The sequence below is a fragment of the Ascaphus truei genome, chromosome 2 (genome assembly GCF_040206685.1).
Source record: "Ascaphus truei isolate aAscTru1 chromosome 2, aAscTru1.hap1, whole genome shotgun sequence".
NCBI classification, from domain to species: domain Eukaryota; kingdom Metazoa; phylum Chordata; class Amphibia; order Anura; family Ascaphidae; genus Ascaphus; species Ascaphus truei.
Genome location: NC_134484.1, coordinates 479,034,676 through 479,062,005, shown reverse-complemented (window position 1 = coordinate 479,062,005; position 27,330 = coordinate 479,034,676). Strand labels below are relative to the sequence as shown.

The 27,330-nt window shown below is 47.8% G+C and overlaps 1 protein-coding gene across 1 annotated transcript in view; it reads left to right on the top strand.

The window, feature by feature from the left end:
* The window catches only part of LOC142488866 (uncharacterized), a 28,998-nt gene extending 2,329 nt beyond the window's left edge, over positions 1-26,669 (top strand). The window contains exons 3-4 of the mRNA XM_075589201.1: positions 141-254; positions 24,142-26,669. Coding sequence (XP_075445316.1) covers positions 141-254; positions 24,142-25,826 — 1,799 coding nt within the window. The 3' untranslated portion in view covers positions 25,827-26,669. The remainder of the gene's footprint in view (positions 1-140; positions 255-24,141) is intronic.
* Positions 26,670-27,330: the final 661 nt, after the last annotated feature.

Sequence of the window (27,330 nt, the reverse complement as noted above, 5' to 3'; positions counted from 1 at the left end):
CGTCATTTTCTGCCAGAAGAGCTAGTAATATATTTCTTTACATGAGGTATTATATTATACCAATATCAGAGGAGGTGACATCACAAGAAGCGCCCCCACTCCCAGCTTTACATGATGGATTTTCCTGTTCTTGTTGCCAGGTTTCCCAGTGGTTGTGCTGGAGAGGTTAGAGATTAAGTTGGAGAAAGAAGAGGCGAAAACTGAGGAACATCTGACCCCAATAAAGAGTGAAACTGTTCCATTTCCTGTCTCTGGTGAGTACCTTTTCCCCTTTCTCTGCACAAAGGTGTGTTATCTTGTTACAAGGCGCATGGTCACATTTAGCGAATATGTATGGTTAATTGCCCCTCATAGGAAGTCCCCAGGCCTGCTGGGTGTTCTGGGACAAGCCACATGCAGCAGAGTTAGAAGTGCAATATGGCTCTCAGACACGTATTATTTATTTATTTATAAAATATTTTACCAGGAAGTAATAGATTGAGAGTTACTTCTCGTTTCAAGTATGTCCTGGGCACAGAGTAAAACAAATAATACATGGTTACAAGTACAGATACATAAATGAACAGGGTATACATTATATACAAGACATTGCGTGCACAGTTAAAGAAAATATATATTATGAGCGTATGAAACAGTTACAGACCAGGTTAAAATGTGAGACAGCCTTAGATTTGAAACAACTTAAACTGGTGGTGGATGTGAGAGTCTCTGGTAGGTTGTTCCAGTTTTGGGGTGCACAGTAACAGAAGGAGGAACGGCTGGATACTTTGTTGAGCCTTGGGACCATGAACAGTCTTTTGGAGTCTGATCTCAGGTGATAAGTGCTGCAAGTGGTAGGGGTGAGGAGCTTGTTCAGGTAGCTGGGTAGCTTGCCCATGAAGAAGACAGGAAAGGTGAACTTTGCGCCTAGACTCTAGTGATGACCAATCTAGTTCTTTGAGCATTTCGCAGTGATGTGTGTTATAGTTGCATTGGAGAACAAAACTACAAATAGAATTGTAGAGCTTAAACTGGTGGAAATGCAGAATTATGGGTATGTGACCATCAATACTTTAGTATTGATAATTAGTTTTAGTACATAAGCCCATAACATTTATTGTGTCTAACTGTGCATGAAATATCTTTAAATATAACGTATAATCTCTTATATAACACAACCATGCATTTTCATTATAACTCTGTACCTAAGACATTCTTGAAAATGAGAGGTAACTCTCACTATATTATTCACCGGTAAAACATTTTCTAATAACATTATATGAGACAGACTTATTACAGATTTATATGGACTATTTGAGACCGGTTCTTTAAATCTCCATTCTGAAAGGAACTGGAGCTCTAGAGGATGAATATGTAATCTCTACAGCCTGGACTGTACCTTGTGTCTGGATTTGGGGGATAACCAATATAGAAAAAACATTTAGCTAATTTCTCAATGTAACTCTTTCCTCTCTGACATCTCATTTTCTCTCTCACTTCTTCCCTTCTACCCCTCCATGTACCCCTCCTATCTGCAGAGACCTGCGCTCTATTAATCTACCGGCTCTTAATTCCACATTTTGCTCCTCTCTCTCTGCTCCAGACTCTGACAACCTGGTGATAAACTACAATTCTGCCCTATCCTCCTCTCTTGATCTATATGCCCCTATTTTTCTCTGCTGTTCTCCTCCTTCTAACCCCACACCACGCCACACACACATTCCGGGTTCCCGCACTCTCTCCTCTGAACGCCTCTAGAGGAGATCTCATACTTTAGCAGACTTCCTTCACTACAAATGTATCCTATCCTGTTTCCACTCTGCCCTCTACCAGGCTAAACAAACCTGCAACTGCCTATCCATGTTGTGAGAAATCTGTAATTTTCATGTGGGTTAGCCGTAATTTTACCGTGGCCTGAAAGAGGGCAGAAATTGAAATTTAGCGTTGTCTGCAATACCGGCCAGAAACTCAAGACGGCGATCACGAGTTATTGTGTCTTAACAATCTAATTGCAATGCAACCTATTCCCGTTAATGTGCGCACAATCCGATATTACACAGATGTTTAATACTGTACTGTATGTACTTCAAGTGTATTTCATTGAAATCTAAAGCGTAAAAACGTAAACACGCCAAAAAGTCTTTTTAGAGAATGAAACGTTTTGTTTGCACACGATAATAAAGTACAAATGAATAATAGAAAATACATAGGGGCCTATGCAGCAAGCGTTCATAAGCCACTTATCGAGCACTTATCGGCCAAAATGCCTCTGCTATTCAGTAAGCGTCAATAAGGGGGCGATAAAGGCCTGACTTGGCCTAAAATCTTTTGTTCAAAACCAAATCACCCAGTGAGCTGGATAAGCCGCTTATCTGAATGTTCATAAAATCGCACAATTCTAGAAGCCGCGAGTAGGTTATCGACGCCTATCACGGCCCTAAAATAGCTATTTTCTCCCCAAATCCAAACGCTTATTGTGGGCAGCGGAGGTGGGTGAAGGGGGTATTTGGCCCTTGGTGGGTATTTAGGCCTTGCGGAGGGGTTGTGGGTGGACTTGACCCCTTCATTACCTTAGCGGTTAATACCGCTACGGTAATGAAGGGGTTAACCCCTCCCGCTACCCACCCGCAAGGCCTAAACATCCATCCTTGGGGCTAATACCCCCTTCACCTACCCTCGCTACCCACAATAAAACACAAATACTGACAACAGCCCCAATACCCACCACCTACGCCCCCAATAAACATTGCAATATTTAATAAACACCAATACATAATTTTTTATTCCCTGAAGAAGTAGCCCTTAGAGCTACGAAACGCGTTGGAAGGATACCACTCAACCTTTTTATTCTTGTTTAGTTGAGTTCTGAGGTTTGGAAATAGCTTGTGCCTTTGAATCTCATATTTAAGCTATAAGATCGAATTGCCTCCTTCGGCGCATGCGCCGTTACATCATCAACCTACGCGGCCGCACAGAGAGGTGTGGAGGAAGGACGATGCACGCTGCCTCACAGCACTGAGCTGCCTACCTCCATTGGCTCCACCGGGCGCATTGACGCATTAAGCTGGACTCAGAGACTGTGTTAATACATCTACACACTGATACTATGACTGCTGCTTTACTCCAGCTGACTGTGTGGGAGAGGAAGTGAGATGCTAGATGGGAGAATTCCTTGCAGTTCTTGGTTGCAGATATCTGTAACAGCTACAGTGTAGCTTCATGTGCCAGATTAATTCTAACCTGATGTACGCATAACCTTGAACCACTTATTTTATAAACACTGTTTTTTACTACTTCACGATGAGCGTTTTGAGCTTTGTTTTTTTGTTTGTAGATTACAGGGTCTTGGGCTACCCTTTACTCAGCAGCAGACGCTCTTCTATATTGGTAACACCAGTTTATTTGAATCACTTATTAACCACAAATTGTTTTTTTGGGTGTGTGTTATATATTCAACCATTACCACTTGCACACTTATATAGAGGTTTATCTTCTTTTGCGCACTTGTTTGTCTGTAAGGGGGAGTGCAGACTGGGTGGGTGCGAACTGAATACTTTGTGCACCCCTCCTCATCATCCCTCATCATCATCTTCCCCCTCTCCCCCTATCCTCCCTCCCACCCATCCTCTCTCTCTCTCCTCCCTCCCACCCCATCCTCTCTCCTCCCTCCCACCCCATCCTCTGTCCTCCCTCCCACCCCATCCTCTTTCCTTCCTCCCACCCCATCCTCTCTCTCTCCCCTCCCTCCCACCCCATCCTCTCTCCCCTCCCTCCCACCCCATCCTCTCTCTCCCCTCCCTCCCACCCCATCCTCTCTCCCCTCCCTCCCACCCCATCCTCTCTCCTCCCTCCCACCCCATCCTCTCTCTCCTCCCTCCCACCCCATCCGCTCTCCTCCCTCCCACCCCATCCGCTCTCTCTCCTCCCTCCCACCCCATCCGCTCTCTCTCCTCCCTCCCACCCCATCCGCTCTCTCTCCTCCCTCCCACCCCATCCGCTCTCTCTCCTCCCTCCCACCCCATCCGCTCTCTCTCCTCCCTCCCACCCCATCCGCTCTCTCTCCTCCCTCCCACCCCATCCGTGCTCTCTCCTCCCTCCCACCCCATCCGCTCTCTCTCCTCCCTCCCACCCCATCCGCTCTCTCTCCTCCCTCCCACCCTATCCGCTCTCTCTCCTCCCTCCCACCCCATCCGCTCTCTCTCCTCCCTCCCACCCCATCCGCTCTCTCTCCTCCCTCCCACCCATCCTCTCTCTTCCCTCCCACTCCATCCTCTCTCCTCCCTCCCACCCCATCCTCTCTCCTCCCTCCCACCCCATCCTCTCTCCTCCCTCCCACCCCATGCTCTCTCTCTCCCCTCCCTCCCACCCCATCCTCTCTCCCCTCCCTCCCACCCCATCCTCTCTCCCCTCCCTCCCACCCCATCCTCTCTCCCCTCCCTCCCACCCCATCCTCTCTCCCCTCCCTCCCACCCCATCCTCTCTCCCCTCCCTCCCACCCCATCCTCTCTCTCTCCTCCCTCCCACCCCATCCTCTCTCTCTCCTCCCTCCCACCCCATCCTCTCTCTCTCCTCCCTCCCACCCCATCCGCTCTCCTCCCTCCCACCCCATCCGCTCTCTCCTCCCTCCCACCCCATCCGCTCTCTCCTCCCTCCCACCCCATCCGCTCTCTCTCCTCCCTCCCACCCCATCCGCTCTCTCTCCTCCCTCCCACCCCATCCGCTCTCTCTCCTCCCTCCCACCCCATCCGCTCTCTCTCCTCCCTCCCACCCCATCCGCTCTCTCTCCTCCCTCCCACCCCATCCGCTCTCTCTCCTCCCTCCCACCCCATCCGCTCTCTCTCCTCCCTCCCACCCCATCCGCTCTCTCTCCTCCCTCCCACCCCATCCGCTCTCTCTCCTCCCTCCCACCCCATCCGCTCTCTCTCCTCCCTCCCACCCCATCCGCTCTCTCTCCTCCCTCCCACCCCATCCGCTCTCTCTCCTCCCTCCCACCCCATCCGCTCTCTCTCCTCCCTCCCACCCCATCCGCTCTCTCTCCTCCCTCCCACCCCATCCGCTCTCTCTCCTCCCTCCCACCCCATCCGCTCTCTCTCCTCCCTCCCACCCCATCCGCTCTCTCTCCTCACTCCCACCCCATCCGCTCTCTCTCCTCACTCCCACCCCATCCGCTCTCGTCCCTCCGCTCCCATATATACACATGTTTCCCCCTGGGTACATTATGACTACCAATGCTGTGTAATCTGTTGGCTCGTAGGGCCTGAGCCTCTGCCACGAAGATCCTGGGGCAATATATATATGTGTATTATCTCTTACCAGATACAGCGCCTCCACCTGCGATGGCTCGCAGCAGAGCGGAAGTTGTTCCTCGCAGGACAATAACACAATACTACTCACACAGTATGTAAAAGAAACAATAGCTTTACTAGCGGTGACCATAACCTTGTATGTAGCATAACCTTTCAGTATTCCTCCTTGAGGAGACACAATAGGCACCGTGTCCAATTTCCCTGTTACGCCGGTGCTGCCTGTAGACCAGACTCGTCCCTTATACTGAGGTGGGGACGTATATGTGGACGCACCCGCAGCAGAAGGAGCGTGTCCGGAGTGTGGTGTTTTGGCGTTGCCAGGCATATGTATAGGTGTAGCAATATTTGCCGGTACCGGTACTGAAGAGGCAAAGTCATTGCCGTTTAGCCAAGGCCGGGGACTGAGAGAGATCCGGAAGGTCAAGGTCCAAGCTGCGGTCGAGAGATGATAGAAGCTGCAAGGTCCAGACGGAGCCAGGAGCCAGACAGGAACGTCCGCCAAGCCGGGTCGCAAACTGAATACACGACGACAAAGGGAGAGCCAGAGTAGACATCTGTAGCAGAGACTATGTCGAGCGATGTGAGAGAGGTAGGACAGGGATTAAGTACTGTGGCTGATCAATGGGAAGCGGAGGCAGGCCTGGAGGAGCCCTAGGAGCTGTCCAGGATTGGTCCCCATAATAGGCCGCCATTAGGTAAGGTTTAGGGTTAACTAGTAACCAGTATGTGGGCGGGGTGCGTGGCTTCACTGCAAGAGCAGTGAATAAATTAGCTGGTGCTGCCACGCGCTCCATAACGGGAGGGGATGCGCGCACAGGGGCAATGGCAGGCGCCCGAGCATCAGCCGCACGCCGAACCGCGGCCCGACAGAGAGGATGGGGAAGCCCCTTCACCACGGGGGTTTTGGAGGGAGCGAGGAGGACAGAGCCGCACGACAGTGGGAATGGAAAGAGGTAAGGGGAGGTCACGCTGCGACCGCCGTGACCCCCGAGTCCTCACAGTACTCCCCCCTTCAGGATCGGCCTCAGGACGATCCTTCTATGGCTTGGATGGAAACCTTTTCCGGAAGCGTTTAAGAAGTCCTGGTGCATGAATATCGTTAAGAGGTACCCAAGACCTTTCCTCAGGTTCGAAGCCCTTCCAATGAACCAAGAAATGGACTTTACCTCTGGAGAGACGGGAATCTAGTATGGTTTGAACCTCGTACTCTTCATTGCCCTGTATGATCACTGGATCAGGTTTAATAGTGTGGTCCGGAAATAGAGGACTAGAGATGAACGGTTTGAGAAGAGATGTATGAAAAACATTAGGAATTCTCATGCTTGAGGGTAGTTGAAGGCGGAAGGCCACCGGGTTAACCTGCTCCAGGATAGGAAATGGCCCCAGAAACTTAGGAGCCAATTTGGTGGATGGGGTTTTGAGCTGGATATTTCTGGTAGACAACCAAACCTTGTCCCCTGGTTTGTAGTTGGGTGCAGGTCGGCGACGGCGGTCAGCCTTGACTTTAGAAGACAGGGAGGCCCTTTGAAGTGCAGATTGAATTCTAGTCCAAGAGTCCTGTAGGAGGGAGATGTGTTCATCCACAGCTGGAACTCCAGAGGAGATCTTGGAAATAGGTAGGCAAGCCGGGTGATAGTCGTAATTAATAAAGAAAGATGACTCACAAGTGGATTCATGCCTGGAGGAATTAAAGGCATACTCAGCCCAGGAAAGTAACTCCGCCCAGTCATCCTGGGAGTCAGAGACGAAGCACCTTAAATACTTCTCGAGAGATTGATTGACCCTCTCGGTCTGTCCATTAGATTGAGGGTGATACCCCAAAGAGAAGGAGGAAGCAATGCCCAGTCTTCTGGTGAAGGTCCTCCAAAATCTGGAAACAAATTGAGAGCCACGATCCGATACGATAGACATGGGTATGCCATGGATCCGAAAAACCTCTTTGGAGAAAATATCGGCTAGGGCGGGTGAGGAGGGTAATCCTTTAAGAGGAATAAAATGTGCCATCTTAGAAAAACGATCTACCACTACTAGAATGGTGTCCATGCCATTCAACCTAGGCAATTCGACAATAAAGTCCATGGATATGTGGGACCAGGGGCGCTCCGGGATGGATAAAGGCAAAAGAAGACCCTGGGGTCTCTGGCGAGGAATCTTATTGCGTGCACATACAGGGCAGGCCCGGGTAAATTCAAAGATGGATTTGGCCATATTGGGCCACCAAAAGATGCGACGGATGAGATCCAAAGTTTTCTTGTAGCCAGGGTGTCCTACCGAACGGGAAGCATGCCACCATTCCAGAATCTCCAGAATAAAGTTGGCTTCCACGTATAAGGTGTCCCTCGGGATCTCAAGATCGCTAGGAAGGTGACTTTGAAACTTGATGATCTTCTCAAGATTCTTGAATGTAGCGACTGCGATGATTTTTTGTTTGGGAAGGATAGACTCTGTAGTCTTCTCCGGTCTCTCATCTGAAGAATATTGTCTAGAGAGAGCATCCGCCTTGATGTTCTTAGAGCCGGGAACGTAAGACAAAATAAAATTAAACCTGGAGAAAAATAACAACCAGCGGGCTTGGCAGGGACTTAAACGATGGGTATTCTCGATGTATAATAGATTTTTGTGGTCCGTGAGAATAGTGAACGGCTCTTTTGACCCCTCCAACAGATGACTCCATTCCTGAAGAGCCAACTTGATGGCCAAAAGTTCTCTATTGCCCACATCATAGTTCCTCTCAGCTGGGGAAAACTTCTTTGAGAAAAACCCGCAAGGGTGAAGTTTATCCTGGGGAGAAAATCTTTGGAATAGGACAGCGCCGGCCCCGCAGTCCGAGGCGTCTACCTCTAGGGTGAAAGAAAAATTGGTGTCCGGGTGTTGAAGGATGGGAGCTGAGATAAATGCTTGTTTCAGTGTTTCAAAAGCTGTGACTGCCTCAGGAGACCAAGACGAAGGATCAGCTCCTTTCTGGGTCAGTGCTGTGATCGGGGCGATGATGGTGGAGAAGTTGCGAATAAACTTCCGGTAATAATTGGAAAAGCCCAGGAACCGCTGAATAGACTTGAGGGAGTCGGGTTGCGGCCAATCCATTACGGCTTTAAGTTTCACAGGATCCATGGCCAATCCTGTGTTGGAAATAATATATCCAAGAAAAGAGGTGGTAGACTGGTGAAAGAGACATTTCTCCATCTTGGCAAACAAACGGTTCTCTCGAAGGCGGGAGAGTACAAACTTGGTATGGATGATATGGTCCTGTAGATTCTTGGAAAAGATAAGGATGTCATCCAGATAAACAATTCCAAAACGATTAAGGACATCCCGAAAGATGTTGTTGATAAAGTCCTGTAAAACCGCCGGAGCGTTGCATAAGCCGAAAGGTATCACGAGATACTCGTAGTGGCCGCTACGGGTGTTGAAGGCGGTCTTCCATTTGTCGCCCTTCCGGATGCGGATAAGATTATACGCCCCACGAAGGTCAAGCTTGGAGAAGACGTTAGCACCTTGAAGTCTGTTGAATAGTTCAGAGATGAGAGGAAGTGGATAACGGTTCTTCACTGTGATGCGGTTCAGTCCCCGGTAGTCTATACACGGTCTGAGAGTACCTTCTTTTTTCTTGACGAAAAAGAATACAGCTCCTGCAGGCGAATTGGAGTGCGTATAAAGCCCCGTTTTAGGTTCTCACGGATATATTCGTCCATGGCTTCCGTCTCAGGAAGAGAGAGGGGGTAGGATTTGGATTTGTTAATGTGTATCCAGGTACCAAGTCTATCGGGCAATCGTAAGATCTGTGGGGAGGTAGTAGTTCAGGTTGGGTCTTGCAGAAAACATCCAGAAAAGCAGCGTACGGAGCGGGTAAACCTCCCTTAGGTTTGGCTGTATTGGCCAGCAGTCAAGGCGGAAGTACGGCTGGTGGAGATGGCTCCTCTGACCTTGACCTTCAAGTAATAGGATCTTGGGATGACCAGTTGATGAGAGGATTGTGCTTCTGCAACCAAGGTTAGCCGAGAGTGATTGGGGTTCCGGGAGCGTGGATTACATCAAAGGCCAAGGTCTCCTTGTGGGAATGAGAGGAAAGGGTGATGGGGCAAGTCTCCAAGGAAATGTATGCCGGGGTGAGCGGACGCTTGTCGATCCCGACCAAGGCAACGGGAGACTTCTTCCTAACGAGTGGAATCTGATTCTGTACAAAGAAGGTTTGGTCCATGAAATTTCCTCCCGCGCCGGAATCGATAAATGCCCAGTGGAGGTGTGGAAGGTAGGACCCGAGAGAGAGACGGGAATGGTCAATTTCTTGGGAAATTCCTTCCTGGAAAGGAGACAAGGAGATTTAGCACCCAGGGAGAGCCCCTTTGTACTCACTGGGTTTGGTCGTTTCCCGGGCATAGTGGACATTCACGGACCAGATGCTCGGAGAATCCGCAGTAAAAACATAATCCACCGGCCTGGCGAGCTTGCTGTATCGGTGTCCGGGAACGCTGGACTCCAAGTTGCATCGGCTCCGGAGCCTCCAAAGCGGGTAGCGGGGAGATGGCAGGTCCTGTGGTTGGAGAGAATCTGGGAAAAGGAGCACAGAAGGGCATAAATCCGGGAAGCTGGCGCTGGGCGCGGCGTACCTGAAGCCGCTGATCCACTCGATTGGCTTGGGAGATGAGTTCCTCCTGAAGCCCTGGCCTGGTTTGTGAGGCGAGCTCGTCCTTCACTGAATCCGTTAAGCCTCGCCAGACGACTGAGACTAAAGCCTCCTGATCCCACCGAGTCTCAGCTGCTATGGTCCCGAACTCCAAGGCGTACTGGGCCACAGAACGACGTCCCTGAGAAAGCTCAAGCAAAGAGTCAGAGGCAGTTCCTTGGCGTGCAGGGTTATCGAAGACCTGTCAAAAGTCTTGTCTAAAGGCCGCGTAGTCGCGGGTGATATCGGGACGTAGTTCCCAAATCGGGGAGGCCCATGCCAATGCTTTCCCTGTAAGCAGGCTGTACACATATGCCACTTTCTTGCGACCAGTGGAGTACTGCTGCGGAGCCATCTCAAACTAAATCTCGCATTGATTGAGAAAATCGCGATAGGCGTGCGGATCCTCCGCATACGGTTTAGGCGCAGGGATCTTCGGGCCTGGGGTCGCGGCGGATACTAGTTCTAGTGACAGTGGCGGTGCGGCCTCCGGTGGTGCCTGAAATGAAATGTCCTGTACCTGTTGAGTGAGGAGAGCCATTTGGTCAATTAGGGCCTGGACTTGTTGATACATGGCCGTCATCATGGAGGCCATGTCAGTCTGGTCTGCGTCTTGTGGGCTCGACATAATGTTACGCCGGTGCTGCCCGCAGACCAGACTCGTCCCTTATACTGAGGTGGGGACGTATATGTGCACGCACCCGCAGCAGAAGGAGCGTGTCCGGAGTGTGGTGTTTTGGCGTTGCCAGGCCAGGTGTGTATAGGTGTAGCAATACTTGCCGGTACCGGTACTGAAGAGGTGAGGTCGTTGCCGTTTAGCCAAGGTCGGGGACGGAGAGAGATTCGGTAGGTCAAGCTCCAAGCTGTGGTCAGGTATGATAGAAGCTGCAATGTCAAGAGGGAGCCGGGATCCAGAGCCAGATAGGAACGTCCGCCATGCCGGGTCGCAACCTGAATACACGAAGACAAAGGGAGAGCCAGAATAGACGTCTGTAGCAGAGACAGTCGAGCGATGTGAGAGAGGTAGGACAGGGATTAAGTATTGTGGCTGACCAATGGGAAGCGGAGGCAGGCCTGGAGGAGCACTAGGAGCTGTCTAGGATTGGTCCCCATAATAGGCCGCCAGGAGGTAAGGTTTAGGGTTAACCAGTAACCAGCATGTGGGCAGGGGCGTGGCTTCACTGCAAGAGCAGTGAATAAATTAGCTGGTGCCGCCACGCGCTCCGTAACTGGAGGGGATGCGCGCGCAGGGGCAATGGCAGGCGCCCGAACATCGACAGGTGGGGGGGGAAGGAGCACGTCCCCTCCCCCCCAAGAGCATGGGCCCCTGGACTGCTCGGTTATAGCCTGTCCTCTGTGTTGAACTGTTTGACATTTTAATAAAAGTGATCACTGCCTGAGACTGTGTGAGAGATATTTCTGTTTATCTACAGCAAGCATACCTAATGTGCTTTCCCCGACCAGCAAGAAATGTAGTCTTATTAATAATGTTAATATGGAATAGAAAAATATATAATTTTTCCCACAATTATCCGGCATAAATTGCACGTGCAAAGATACAGTATACCAGGGGTGCGCAATCTTCTGCCTCGTGTTCCCTGGTGCTTGAGCCCCCATCATTTGACGCCATAACGCTAATGTGACGTCACGCCGCATGACCCTGTGGCGTCATTTGATGCCGTGTTGCCATGGAGACGCGTCCAGACGCCGGCTTTATCTCGGTAAATTGAGGTTGCAGAGGCCTCACGCGATCCCCTGGCATTTAAGCTTAATGCATTGGGGAGGAGCGCGGAGCCTCTGCAACAGACCCCGTCTCCCCCAGTAAAATCTCACGCGCCCCTCAGTTTGCGCACCCCTGCATATACTGTAGTATGCAATTTCATTGACAAATTTGGGGGTTTAAATTTTTTTTATTTAGTTAAGTATGGCAAATATCCATCACATTATGTTTTCTCTACGCCGTGCAATTTATTCTCTCCTTATTTTGAGGGGAAAAAATAAATATATTTTTTTCGGTTTCAACAATTTTTATTTTTTTTATAATTTCAATATGCAATTTCTTATTCAAAGAAAACCATTAACCAGGAAGTGGAATTTCTCAGCTGGCATGGGACAGCTAATTTGAAACCTTGCAGCCTGTCAAGAGGTGACTCCTGAAGCGGGTAGGACCTCAGTAGCCGGAACAGCGGGATCAGGCAAAGATTGTTGGGGTCACAGGCTGAGGTCGGAGGCAGGCAGCAAGCAGGAACGTCGGGGGTCACAGGCTGAGGTCGGACGCATATGAAAGGAAAAAACCTGAGCACTGCGGATTTCTGCTTAGAAAATGTATTCAGCCAATACTGAATACTTACGTTTCGGCCACAAGGGCCTTTCTCAAAGGTAAATGGCATAATGAACAAACAACACATAAAAAGTTCTATAAGTAGACCCCACCACGTGTCCTTAATTGTCCCTGATTGATGTAAATTGCCTTCTGCGTCCCTTTCAAATGATGTGTAGGGCAACTCTTCCAAGCCAAGCATAGGACTGCACACACAGAGGTTACAAGAAGCTATGCAGAGCAATGAGCTAGAGGCCAGACAGGGGTTATAAAGGAGGGAGCACCAATGGGAGAGAGAGGAGGAGCAGAGGGTGAAGTGAGAGGCAGCAGGGATAGGTGAGGAGAGAGGAAGGAGGCAGGTGAGCCAGAGAGGGAGATAGCTTGTACAGCATGAGAGGTGGAGCCAGAGGTCTGGGAAGGTTTACAAGAGGAGCATGTGGGCGCGCCCTCTGTAAGGTTAGGGTGCACGCGCACAGGCTGTGTCAAGAGGTGGGGGCACCCGCCGAGGGAAGAGAGAGAACCGGAGGAGAGACTGCAGGAGGTAAGGGGACCGGAGGGGAGACAGAGGGAGGCCGCGAGCAGGGAGTACTGCGGAGGGGATCGGGAGTTTGCGAACATGCGCGCGCCCTGTGGGTAACGCGCGCAGACGCTGGGAGACCGTCAGGGGATGCCGCAGAGGGACGGATGTGGGAGGAGGAAGGGGAAACAGAGCGCGGAGGCAAGAAAGGGATATCAGAGGCAGGGGGAAGCGCAGTGCCAGGGACACATGGAGAGGAAGGAATTCACTGAACCGTCACACTCTCTTTCCTCCAATCCCACAACGTTGTGACGTCATCAGTGGGTGTCTTTAATCCTCCAAGCCTCGCGATGCTTGTGACATCATCACATGTTGTCCCGCCTCCTCAGTGCTCCGTTTTGCCATTCTGATGATGTACAGTATGCCTTTTCCTCACTCATTCCAGCCGTAGGGCGGTGCTTATCCTCTAGGCGTGGGGTGGTGCTTATCCTCCATTGCTCCATACACATTCTTCGAAGTGGGACGTCATCGGGTTCTCTGTGAGGATTTGTCAGTATACAAAAAAGAGGCTTAGAAAATGCCTATTTCAGCCCTTTGAATTATTCAGAAGACACAGGGTACAATGCTTAACTCCATTAAAATTTAAAATCTGTATTTTTATTTTCAAATACTTAAAAACTCCACAGGTGTGTATGGTATTACAAATCCCATATTAGAAAAACATACAAACCACAACACTGATCAGAGAACTCCAGCAGCAGCAGATAAAGAATCATCTCTCCGTAAGAAAACAACCTAAGGATAGATTATCGTTGAACCCTTTTGGATATACCGTATCTAACGTGAATATCCAATACGCTTCACGTTGTAATAAAAATATATCTTTATCCAACCCTGTCATGTTGTTTTTTTACCTGTTCTATACCCACTACTCTGAGTGAAGTCACTGAATGTCTGAACTCTCTGCAGTGTTTTATTAATTGCGTCTCCTCCGTTGCATTATTAATCTTACTTTTTATGCTCAATATATCTTGTTTTAATCATACGTTTCGTCTTGCCAATATAACATAAGCCACATGGGCATGTGATCTTATATATGACGGACATCGTGGTGCATGTGATCCTTCCTTTGATTTTATATTTCCTCCCACTCCTAGGGTGGGTGAATTCTGTATCTGTATTGAGGCTGTTGCACACTGAACAGGTGCAGCACCGATAACACTTGGTTTCGGATTATCTAGAAAATGGGGTACAGTATAGGTCTCCCTTCTATCTGCACTGATCAGTAGATCTTTAAGATTTTGCCCACTCTGGTACGCAAATCTTGGTTGCAATTTACACGCCTCCTTTAAAGTACAATCACTGTTCAGAATTTTCCAGTTTCTCAAAATGCTCTGCCTTAGGAACTTACTAGCTGTAGTATATTTTGTCACGACCGTTATCCTCTCTGGATCATCTTGCTGTCGAACTTGCGTGATTGGACATGTGAACGCTTTCTCTATTGCTGATTTAGAGTGCCCTCTAGAAAGAAACCTTGATTTAATAGCAGTATATGCCTCTTCTAGTTGGACCGGTCTGTTGACAATTTTTGTGGCCCTAACTTTCTGTGAGTATGGCAACATCTGTTTAAGAGATTCTGGATGAAAGCTCATGGCATGTAATGTAGCGTTCCTGTCCGTGGGTTTCCTGTATAGATTTGTATTGATCTTATTCCCACTTTTGATGAGCAGCACATCTAAGAATTAAAGTTGTGTGTTGCTCCAATTTTTTTGCAAGCTTTACAGGTGTGTCCAGATTGTCTAAATAGTAAAAAAAATCCAAAAGTTCATTAGATGTGCCTTCCCACAGAGAGCACAAATCGTCGATGTAACGACAAAAGAAAAGCATTTTGGGAAAAAATGGAGAACCATATATGTATCTAATTTCAAAATTGTCCATAAATAAATTGGCATAGGAAGGTGCCACATTGCTTCCCATTGCCGTACCTGATATCCCTCTCAAAACGAAAATAATTTTTATATAAGATAAAGTGCAACAACAGAAGAATATAATCAACTGGGGGGTCTTATTAGCTGGATCTCACTCAATCTTTGTCTCACTACATCCAGACCATCAACATGTGATATAATAGGGTAAAGATTAGTGACATCCATTGTTGCCATGAGGTAGGTCTTATCCTCAAGGTCTAAAGCCCTTATCTTATACAGGAAATTAAAAGTGTCTTTTACATAAGAAACCTATTTTTTCACCAGGGTCTGTAAGAAAGAATCCACAAAGATAGCCAATGGTTGGTTAATTGAATTTGTTGCCGAGATTATTGGCCTCTCTGGTGGATTATAGAGGCTCTTATGTATTTTTGGTAAAGTATAAAAAAGTGGTCGACGTCGATTCTTCATGATCAAGAATTCAAACTCCTCCTTCTGTAGCCATGAATTACCTAATCCCAAGAGCAAAATGTTTTTCAGCTCTGTCTGATAGCCCATTGTGGGATCCCTATCTAGTTTTGTGTAACATTGCTCATTGCTGAGTTGTCTCATAACCTCTGTCCGATATTGGGAATAGTTTTGTAAAACTAAAGCCCCTCCCTTGTCTGCTTTCTTAAATATTATTTATTTCTTCCCAGTCAGATCCTTCAAGAGTTGTTTTTCCCTTAGTGTAAGATTATATGTGACATGATGTTTCCTAGCATGGTACATCCCTAAATCCCCTTTGACCAGTCTCATAAAAATATTCACTGAGGTATTTCTATGTGGTACTATAAATTTAGATTTAAGCTTTCATACCTCCTGTTTAAACTGCTGCTGCGGATTATCTGCTGTGCTTGGTAACCTGCCGGAGAAAAAAGACTTGAGGTTTAGCTTCCTTTCCAATTTGAACAGTTCGACCTCATTGGCAAATCGATTGGGTAAGGTGGTAGGTACAAACGATGGACCTTTGGACAAGATGTTTATTTCCGCATCTGTAAGTAGATAATCCGACATATTAATTACAATGTTCTGTACGTGTTCTATTGGCGTGGGGCCAGCACTGGTGGTATTCTTATGCTTCCCACGTCCCATCCTTGTCTTCTTCCTTTTCCCTTTTCTATAGGCATTTTGCCTTGTCCTAAAAAAAAGTACCCCCACGTGGTGTTTGGGCCTGGGCTGTTTCAGCAGAAGAACTGGCTTCTGAATCACTCGTCTGAGCACCTCTGACTTTAGGTGCAGTTCTCTGTTTGTTCTGATATTTCGTACGTCGTTCGTTTTTAGGCCAATGATAAACAATGTTAAGCTTATAATCATTAGCCACTTTTTTAAACTTTTGCTTTTTAAAATGTATTGGTTCGGAGGCGCATGCGCGAGGCTGGAGTGGATGGCAGCATAGGATTTGAGCTCCGTCCCCCACCTCCAATAAAAGTATAAAACAACGACGTGCAAAAGATAAATAAAGTCTGCAAAGCATATAAAACCACGGCGGCAACCCCCGAGATGGCCCCGCTGAACCGCAGAAAAAAGGAGGGCGTTTTACGTAAATATCTCGGCCGTTCCACCCCACGGAGCGCCGGTGCAGCAATGGCGCCGGAATCGGCCGCGGGCTCCGATTCGGAGCGGGAGGAGGACGCAGATGCCGGTTCGTAGATGCAACTTTTATCGCTTATACCAGGACATGAAGAATATGATCCATGTCGGGCTGCAGGACCTGAAGAAAGAGGTCCAGGGCCTGGGAGAATGGACTGGGGCTCTTGAGGACAAGATGGCGACTGCAACAAAAGAAATTAAAAAGGCGGAAAAAAGGGCAACATATATGCAGGCCCAAATATCTGAGATAACTGACAGGCAAGAAGATGCCGAAAACCGGGATCGGCGCAATAATATGAGTTCGCAGCATCCCCGAGGCTATCACGGACGTGGAGGGGTTCGTCTCCAGATGGCTGGCGACACTGCTGCCCGACCTCCCAGAAGCCGAACTAGTCATGGACCGATGCCACAGGGCCCTCAGAAACCGCCCTGCAGCAACGGAGCAGCCGCGCGATGTAATCGCCAGGCTGCACTACTTTAAGACCAGGGACGCGGTGTTCAAGTGTACTAAAACTGAAGGCTCCTGCCAGTTCGAGGAAGCCACGCTGCAGCTATTTCAGGACCTCTCCCCAGTTACGTTAGCTAGGAGAAGGGCATTACAACCTGTCGCCAGGTTACTCAGAGACCGGGCAATACGTTACCGCTAGACCTTCCCGTTTGGGCTATTGGTCATAAGAAACGGGAAGGCCATCTCAATGAAAGAGATTGAGGAGAACGCTGACTTCTTAAATAATCTAGGGGTGAATGAAGGCCTGCCCAAAAGCCCCAGGAGAGAGCAAAGGGAAGAGCCAGAATGGAGGACAGCCGGCCCGTTCAAATAAAACCGGGATACCGAAGCCCCAGAGGAGATATGAGGGGTACACCAGGACTTCCAAAAGACCAGTTACGGTTTACCCAGTTTTAGAATAAGAGATTGCCAATCCCATAAATTTCCTCCCTGATCTGAGTTCCCCAAGGGCTCACAGACTCCGCGCTAAAGGACTAAGCCCTACGGGGGCCCCGTTCCGATAGAGCCCTGAGACAGTTGCTGAAAAAGGAGAAAGAGGGAGAAAAGAGAGGGAAAAAATACAAAGTAATAAACCCTTACATGATGTTAAAAATGGCGACTGGAAGTGGAACGCAAATCGGCCATAATGGCGCTGCTGGAATAAGCGGACCGCATGGCGTCATTACGGAAGAGGAGCTTACCCCAGCAGGAGAGCTGGTGAAGGGACGTCCTCTTTCGCGGGCTCTACCAGGGAAAATGGCGGCCCCCGGAAGGACGTCACCGGAAGTAGAGCGGCCGCCATCTTGGGGGGGGGCACGGAGACAGATCCAGATGAGGGCGACGGAAACCTCCGAGATCCCGCGAGAGGAGGCGGCACACGCGGAGACATACAGGGCTCAAGGGGGAGCCATAAGAAGGAGGATGTTTTACATTGAAGATTACTTTAGACGACAGAGGGGGGGGAGGTGATGCCCCCCACGACGGTCTTGAGCATGAGTCTCCACATGGGCGCAGGGGGGGAGCCCTGCAGGTGGCCCATGAAAGTCCCCACTAGGCCAGCCACTTGGGGCGGGAGAAGGGGACGGCGTGCCATCCCGGACTCCGCCCAGGCTGAACGCCCAGGAGGGGCAACAAAGGCGATTGGGGGAGCGGGGTCTCGCTCAGTCACAATGATGAAATTCGTCTGGGGCAGGGGTCATCAAACTCTTAGTCCAAAAGCGCCAAATATGAGTAGCACGGCAATTTAGAATTTTTTAAAGAGCCATAAATATATTTTTACAAATACGGTTGATTAACCGTCATCACATCAGGCTGTCCCTCCATCATTATTCCCCCTCATCACATCAGACTGCCCCCCCCCCCCCCAGGGCCACCAACAGAAACCATGGGGCCCGGTACAAATGAAAGGAGCAGCTCCCCCCCCCGAACCCATAGCGCACCCCACCCCCGAACCCATAGCGCACCCCACCCCGAACCCATAGCGCACCTATCACGAAAAAATATCTTTTAGCGCGCAACTTTTACTTAACTGTTTTCTTATTGTGATACAGAAAAAACCATTACAATGCAACCTATTTATTTTTATATTTTCAACAAAAGATATGTGACTGCCTGCCTGGGTGGCTGAGTGGGTGGGTGGATGACTGGGTGGGTGAATGACAGTAGAATGACAGTTGGGTGAATGACGGTGGGTTGGTGAATGATGGTTGTTTGATGGTGGGTGGGTGGCTAGGTGAATGACGGTGGGTGGGTGAATGAATGACAGTTTGACAGTTGAATGACAGTGACTGGGTGGGAGGGTGACAGTGACTGGGTGGGAGGGTGACTGACAGTGACTGGAGGCTGACAGTGACTGGGTGGGAGGGTGACTGTGACTGGGTGGGAGGCTGACAGTGACTGGGTGGGAGGGGGACAGTGACTGGGTGGGAGGGTGACTGTGACTGGGTGGGAGGGTGACTGTGACTGGGTGGGAGGGTGACTGACAGTGACTGGAGGCTGACAGTGACTGGGTGGGAGGGTGACTGTGACTGGGTGGGAGGCTGACAGTGACTGGGTGGGAGGCTGACAGTGACTGGGTGGGAGGGTGACAGTGACTGACTGTGACTGGGTGGGAGGCTGACAGTGACTGGGTGGGAGGCTGACAGTGACTGACAGTGACAGTGACTGGGTGGGTGACTGACAGTGACTGGGTGGGTCGGTGACTGACAGTGACTGGGTGACAGTGACCGGGTGGGGGACAGTGAGTGACAGTTTGACAGTGACTGGGTGGGTGACAGTGACTGGGTGGGTGGGAGACAGACTGGGTGACAGTGACTGGGTGGGTGACAGTGACTGGGTGGTGGGTGACAGTGACTGGGTGGTGGGTGACAGTGACTGGGTGGGTAACAGTGACTTACCTTGACCGGGTGGGAGCAGGTTGTCGCCGGACTCTTTCCCCTCCTGACCCCGATATCCCTGTGGCAGCTGCCCGGGAGGGGAGGTGGACTTTGGGGTGCGAGAGGTGGGCTCGGGGGGGGGGGGGGGAGGGGCACGGGAGGTGCGCCCAGGGGAGGGCAGGGGGGTATGGGAGGTGGGTTCGGGGGAGCGCGGGAAGCTGGCCGCAGGGGGAAGCAGGCCGCAGGATTACCTGGTACTTCCCCCTCCGTCCCACGTTGGGAGCGGGGGGGAGGGGCTGCAGCAAGAAGAGCTTGTACTCCCCCCCCCCCCCCCCCCGTCCCATGTTTGGGGACCTGCGCATGCGCACGCCGGGACCGCAGGGGAATCGCTGTCATTTTGCTCCCGCAGCGCGCCTGCCCCTCAATTTCAAATACTGAGGGGAGAGCCGCACGGACTTGCCCAAAGAGCCGCAAGTGGCTCGCGAGCCGCGGTTTCACGACCCCTGGTCTGGGGTAATAAAAACCCCCGCATTAAAACTAGCACACTGATTCGGTCCACAACAAGAGGAGGGTTAGCGATACCTTTCCTGTTATCGTATTTCAGAGCTGCTCATTTTTCCCAAATTACCCAGTGGCACACTCATCCGAGACTAAAGCGATGGGTGTAACTGGAGGCGGACTGTTGCGCCCCGGTGGCGCTGCAGGACCTAATATGGCTACCAAAAATGGTGCATAAAACCATGAGTAATCCGCTTTCCGCGGTCAACAGCTCGTTAGCAGCATGGGACAAGAGCAGATTTAGATTTGCCCTTACACGACAGCACTCCTTGATGACCCCCATTTTGGGGAACCCTGATTTCGCTCCGGGACTGCACAGTAAAGACTTTATAATGTGGAAACAGGCTACACTTGGCTATTACACCTGGAGGGACGAATAACAATAAAACCTTTTGAGCAATTTAAATCTGAAAAAGCAGTACCACATTCAGAATTTTTTAGATACCTCCAGATAAGAGCATTCTATTCTAAATTCCCAAATCGCCCTAAGCGCACTAATTTTGAACAGCTCTGCTCCAGAGGGACAGATACCAGTGGACTTATCTCTGGTATATACAGAGAGGTGGTCTCCCCAGCGACTGACGACGACGTGGTGCTCAGTTACAGAGCCAACTGGGAGCGGGATTTAGGAGAGACGTTAGAGGATGAGGACTGGAACCATATAGTTACAGCAGCATCTAAAAGTTCTATATGCACCACATTAAAGGAGAATGCGTATAAAGTCCTTATGAGATGGTACCTGACCCCACTACGATTATCTAAGTTTGTCAAGAATTGCCCCCCATTGTGCCCCAAACAATGTGGGGAACAGGCAGACTTGCTGCACATGCTGTGGGTTTGCCCCAAGTTAATCCCAATATGGGAAGACATCAGGAATTGGCTCCAGAGAATTCTCGGTTGCGCGATCCCTTTGGACCCCTGGTTGTTTCTGCTGGCCAGACGCACCCCGGGGGCTAAACAGATTGGCACATAAATTAATTGCACATTTTGCAACCGCCCTGTGGTGCAAAATCGCAGCATTGTGGAAGCAGCCCGAAGTACCCAATATCCCACAAATTAGGAATTGAATTTGGTATGTCTGTTGGATGGAGCAGTTAACAAGTTTGGTTAATGACACCGGCACAAAATTCCTAAAAGTTTTGACGCCATGGTTGGCCCAATTGGATATCCCAGGGGTCAGTGCCGCTAACATATTGCTTTAATAGTCATTGACGCATTCTCCTTTGATGCTGGGAGACACTAGATTGACGTATACAAACTAATTAACCGAGACAAGACGCTAGGCCAGACCGATAGAGGGGCCGGATGGTTAGCCTCAGCATAATCAGACGAGCAGATGAAGGTCGGGACCCTCAGATTGATACCCCATCCCAGGGGCCACCATCGTTGGGCTCTTCCTGCGACGCTCCAGAGAACCGATAACATCTAAGGACTGCTACATTTTTCCCCTCCCCCTCCTCCCCTCCCCCCTCCTATATGTTTCTTGTCTATGGTCGTGTTTGTCAGTGTGTCTCCCCAGTAAGTCAGTTTAGGTTTATATATAAAAAATGAGTAGTCATGGTTACATATATGTATGACATTGGGTTGGCAGCTACTGTAATGAATGTACCATGCGCTCAATAAAAACATCTTTGGTTGAAAAAAAAATGTATTAGTTCCTCCTTAATGTTTTGCAACTGATTTTTTTAGACCTTCCAGAGATTCTACAGTGACATCATTCTTGTGAGTTTGTTCTATGGAGTCTTCAATCTTTAAAATCTCCTGCCACACTTTTGACAATTGGCCACCAACCTCCTCTACAACCAATAAAATCAGATCCAATGATGCCCTATTGAGAATTCCACACCAATAATGACAGAAAACAGGGTTATCACTCCCAATAGTGGGTCTATTCCGAATGCGGAATCCTCTAGGGATCAGTTTCTGTTTGTAGTATTCTGAAAGTGTTGTGCCGTGCGAAAATAATTATTTCTTTTTAAGTCACTCTAGGTCATTTATATAATCAGTTGGCCTATCTGGCCCAAAGGCTTCCTCAGGAGTAGATTTAAACAAAATCCTTTCAACTTCCTCTGGATGAAATGTTTTTATAAGAGCTCTATTGGTGACTCCTATTGACAAGTTAGTAAGTCCTTCCATATGGGAATACCACACACAAAAAAAACCTGAACCAGTGCAACCACAAAAATACACAAAAAAATTAAATAAAAAAGGTGAAACAAAGGGGGTGTCCTGTGTATATGTACAGGTCTAGATAGAAATAATCAAGTTGAATAAAATTACATACAATAGAGGTCGGAGGCAGGCAGCAAGTAGGAACATCGGGATTGCAGGCAGGCAGCAAGCAGAAACGTCGGGGTCACGCAGAGGTCGGAGGCAGACAGCAAGCAGGAACATTGGGGTCACATGTGGGGTTTGGCAACAGGAAGGCAAGAGCAGGAACTGAGACTAGGGAACAGGGCTGGGACTTGCTAGCAGGAAAGAGACTGGGGCAATCTAGTTTAATAGCAAGGGCCTTTAATATGACCAGGACTCAGAACAGGAACAAAACTGGGCAGAAGCGGAAAACAATTGGAGACCATATGCTCAACCTTAATACTCCAAATTAGAATTGTACAAGGGGTGCATGGGGAATGTGTTGCGACAGCACCAAATGATCAAGAGGATCATACAAAGAAACCCCAGATGCTTGCACTCTACCTATAAATAATACCGGAAGTCAAAATAATTGAATGGGAAGTCATACACGCATGCGCATAAATAATCAACAAGGTTCGAAAGAGACATACACACATGCGCAGAAATGTGAGAACACGCTTGGGAAGATTAAAGCCACAAAGCCAACCATTACAAATGAATGGTTTGGGAGAGGTGTCGATAAGAAGTAGAAATACTTTAGCCTTGTGTGTGTGCGGCGGGGAGGGGGAGAGTGCTGTATGCTGGATTATCAGTTCAAATAAATATTTTCAACAGGTCATCATAATGTTTTGAACCCCACACCCCCAAATCAAAATCACAGTATGCCACCCACCTCATAAAGTACGTACATGCCTAGTGTAGAATAAAAAAGCTACAGTAGTGATTGATTCTCAGAATTTCAAGAATTGTTATTCAAACACAAGTCAAGAAACGGGAAAAAAAAAATAATTTCAGACTTGAAATTCTAATTGAATGGGAAGTCATATACGCATGCGCAGAAATGTGATGACAGGCTCGGGAAGATTAAAGCCAGAAAGCCAACCATTACTAATGAAAGGTGTGGAAGAGGTGTAGATAAGAAGTTGAAATACTTTAGCCTTGTGCGGGAGCGAGGGGGAGAGCGCTGTACAGCTGGATTATCAGTTCAAAGAAATATTTTCAATAGGTCATCATAATCTTTAATGCGCAGAAATGTGATACTGTAACACGCCTATGCGTTTCAACAATGTTCCAATGAGACATACACGCATGTGCATAAAATAAATAGTATGAAAAGAGCAAGCCTAGCAAAAGTATTGATTAATAAATAATACATATACTGTAGAAATGTGATGATGCATACAGTATCCGCATGAGGAGGATAATCGGATAAAAATATTTTATATTCGGAAGAAGACGCAACGTTATATTTTTGTAATACTGTACTTTTCTCTTTGGTATCCGTTGTACAGTACTGTATGTGTCCTCATATTTTTTGTGTATGGCTTAGGAGCCTCATACTACTGTATACATACTACTCTATACAGTACGAACAGAATACAGAAATGTACGGCTGTAGGTTGAATTGCTATTAGACTTTGAAGACAACAGCTTGCGATCCCCCACTTGAGTTTCTAGACGGTATTGCAGACAATGCTAAAAGACCAATCGCAAATATATCGAAAACCGATTGGAAAAAAAAAGTAAATTTCTAAACAGTTGGAAAACAGAGCGCGTCTGGCCGCGGTTATCAGAGCGGCTCGGCTTCGGCCGGTTTAGAATAAAGGCTGGCGCAGCTGTATTTGTATTTAAGGAATCATAGCAAGCTCTTCATGGAAAAAGGACTCTTATTGCCATTCTAATCCAAGGACTGTTTTGCATCCAGAGACTGGTATCATTTTTACTAATTAGTGCGACCCAGGACTGTTTGCTCTCTTGTAATTCAGTTATTCAGACAAATCAATATGGGAGGATTTGTCTATATGTTCTGAGGCAGCCATCCCCTTAACCATTTATTGTAGTGTGTAGGGGATATTCACATTATGTCACCATTATTGTTTATATTGTGTATTATTGTTTTTATCACTATGGCACTTAAATAGTCTTAGTAGTTGATCACTATTTCAATAGGTTGAGCGCTGATTATATGTGTTATTAGTTTAATTTTTATTATCACTGTATTTTTTTTTTTTTACTTCTGTTAGAGATCGGCCTGAATGAGGAACAGAACTTGAGCTCTGATACATCCAGAAGCTGTCTGACTCCCCGCAACCCAGAAGTGCAACAAAACAATGATTCCTGCCACATTTTGGACACGTACAAGGAACCAGTACCACATGATGGTGAATTTACAGACCTTGTACAGCACACAGTGGAGATGGACTCTAAATATGGGTCCAGCAAAAGGTATGCGAGAGATTTAAGAAGAAGCCGTGGTGCTCAGCCTTTTCTCTGTTGTGAGTGTGGCAACAGCTTCTCAGTGGTTAGGGACCTGCTCACACACCTTTGTGTCCCCACTAGAGAGCAAACCTTTACATGTACAGATGGTGGGAGCGGTTTCTCACTGAAGGGGAAACTTCTTTCACAGCAGATGATTCAGACAGCAGTGACTCCTTTTACTTGTACAGTGTGTGGGAAACCGTTAAGTACCAAGAGAATCCTCCTCAATCTTCAGTGGGTTCATACAGGGGAGAAACCATTCACATGTTCAGAGTGTTGTAAAAGCTTTTCTCTGAAGACTGGGCTCCTCAAACATGAGCAGACTCATACAGGGGAGAAACCATTCACATGTACAGAGTGTGGGAAACAATTCACAGTTAAGCGCAGTCTCGTCAGACACCAGATGACTCATACAGGAGAAAAAACATTCACATGTACAGAGTGTGGGAAACAATTTAGTATTAAGAGCAGTCTCCTCAAACACCAGATGACTCATACAGGAGAAAAACCATTCACATGTACAGAATGTGGGAAACAATTTAGTATTAAGAGCAGTCTCCTCAGACACCAGATGACTCATACAGGGGAGAAACCATTCACATGTGCAGAGTGTAGTAAAAGCTTTTCTCTGAAGACAGAGCTCCTCATGCATGAGCGGATTCATACAGGGGAGAAACCATTCACATGTGCAGAGTGTAGTAAAAGCTTTTCTCGGAAGAGAGAGCTCCTCATCCATGTGCGGATTCATACAGGGGAGAACCTATTCACATGTACAGAGTGTGGGAAACAATTCAGTATTAAGAAAAACCTCCTCAATCACCAGATGATTCATACAGGGGAGAAACCATTCACATGTACAGTGTGTAGTAAAAGCTTTTCTCGGAAGGCACAGCTCCTCAACCATGAGCGGATTCATACAGGGGAGAAACCATTCACATGTTCAGAGTGTGGGAAACAATTCAGAGTTAAGAGGGATCTCCTCAGACACCAGATGACTCATACAGGGAAGAAACCATTCACATGTACAGAGTGTGGGAAACAATTTAGTATTAAGAAAAACCTCCTCAGACACCAGATGACTCATACAGGGGAGAAGCCATTCACATGTACAGAGTGTAGTAAAAGTTTTTGTATGAAGAAAGAACTCCTCATCCATGAGCGGATTCATACAGGGGAGAAACCATTCACATGTACAGAGTGTGGGAAACAATTCACAGTTAAGAGCAGTCTCCTCATACACCAGATGATTCACACAGGTGAGAAACCATTCACATGTACAGAGTGTAGTAAAAGCTTTTCTCGGAAGTCAGAGCTCCTCAAACATGAGCGGATTCATACAGGGGAGAAACCCTTTACATGTGCAGAGTGTGGGAAAAGTTTTTCTCAAATGAGCATCCTCCTCACCCACCACAGGATTCATACACGGGGGAAACCATTTCCATGTACATAGTGTGAGGAAAGCTTTTCACAGCGGATCAGCCTCCTTACACACATAAAATATGTGAATTTTCAAAGTAGGGTTGGGCAATATACCAGTAGCATAGTAATACTGCAGTAATAAAAATGGGCGGTAACTCAATACTTTCCATTCCTTATTACCATGGCATTCCTATCAGCAGCTGCAGAGTGGGAGTGGGTCTGGCAGAGAGGTGTGGGGATGGGGACAGTGTCAGAGAGAGGAATGAGTGTGGGTCTGGTAGAGACAGTGGAGTGGGAGCTCCATGACTTTGTAAGAGGGGTTAAGGCTGCACTCCACAAAAAAGATAAATGCATACAATTTACCGGTGCTGCTGGTTCAAGGAAGTACCTGCCATAAACGCCAAAGTACACTGAGGAAAAGAAGGGATCCAGCGCTCCACGGATTTCTGAATAAGAAAGATTTATTGTGCCACACAACGTTTCGACCTTATGGTCTTTATCAAGTGACTAGGCATACATAAGTCAGGATTTACCCAGTATATATATCCTTGACCATTACTCACATACAGGTGAATAACAAGTGAATAACAAGTAAAAAACAAGTGAACATTACCCCCAGCTGACCCCAATTCGCCTCCCCTGATCAGTCCTGTGTCCATACAGTGTCCATACAATGCTCAAACAGTTCGTGAATGTCTACTTCTGTTTTTTCCTTCCTCTTCCGGTTTTTGCATTCCAGTGACGTCATCATGATCCTGCCTTGCGTTTCAGCATCCTCTCCTTCTCTCCATTGGCCAGGTCTGACGTCAGTCACCTCAGTTCTGATTGGTTATCCTCTTTTCCTCATCCTGTGGGTAGTGATTCTTCATCCTCATGTTCTTACTTCTTTCTTCTTACTGCGCATGCCTTTTATAAGAGATTCTGCTTAGTACATCTGTCGTCCTGGTTCTATTACTGCAATCCTTGCCATAATAAAGACCTGTATAATGAGCATTTTTCCATGAGTATCAGTTAAATGTCTGTACTTATTCTTTATGGAAAAAATCATTGTATATGATCAGGGGTGGCAACTTATAGTGTTTAAAAGTGCCACAAAGATGTAAGTTTCAAAACAACATTTAATAAAAAACTTTTTGAAGTGCCTGCCAATCTATTCTGTAACTTACTCACTTTTAGGCTTTCCACCAACAGCAGCCATGCCACCTAAGAAACATTTTATCTCCTATTAAGAAAGCAGTTAAAAGATATATAGTCATTGAGCCCTTTTGGATATACTGTATCTAATGTGTAAGTCCAGTATGATTCGCGCTGTAATAAAGATGTATTCATATCAATGCCCGTGGCCTTTCTTTTTATGTGTTCAATCCCCATTAAACGCAGGGAAGAAACTGGGTGTTTGAACTCTACACAATGATCAATAAAAACAGTATTCTCAGATTTATTGTTTATTCTACTTTTGTGTTCAATAAATCTTGTTTTTAGACTCCTACTGGTTTTACCCACATATAAAAGTCCACAAGGGCATTTGATAATGT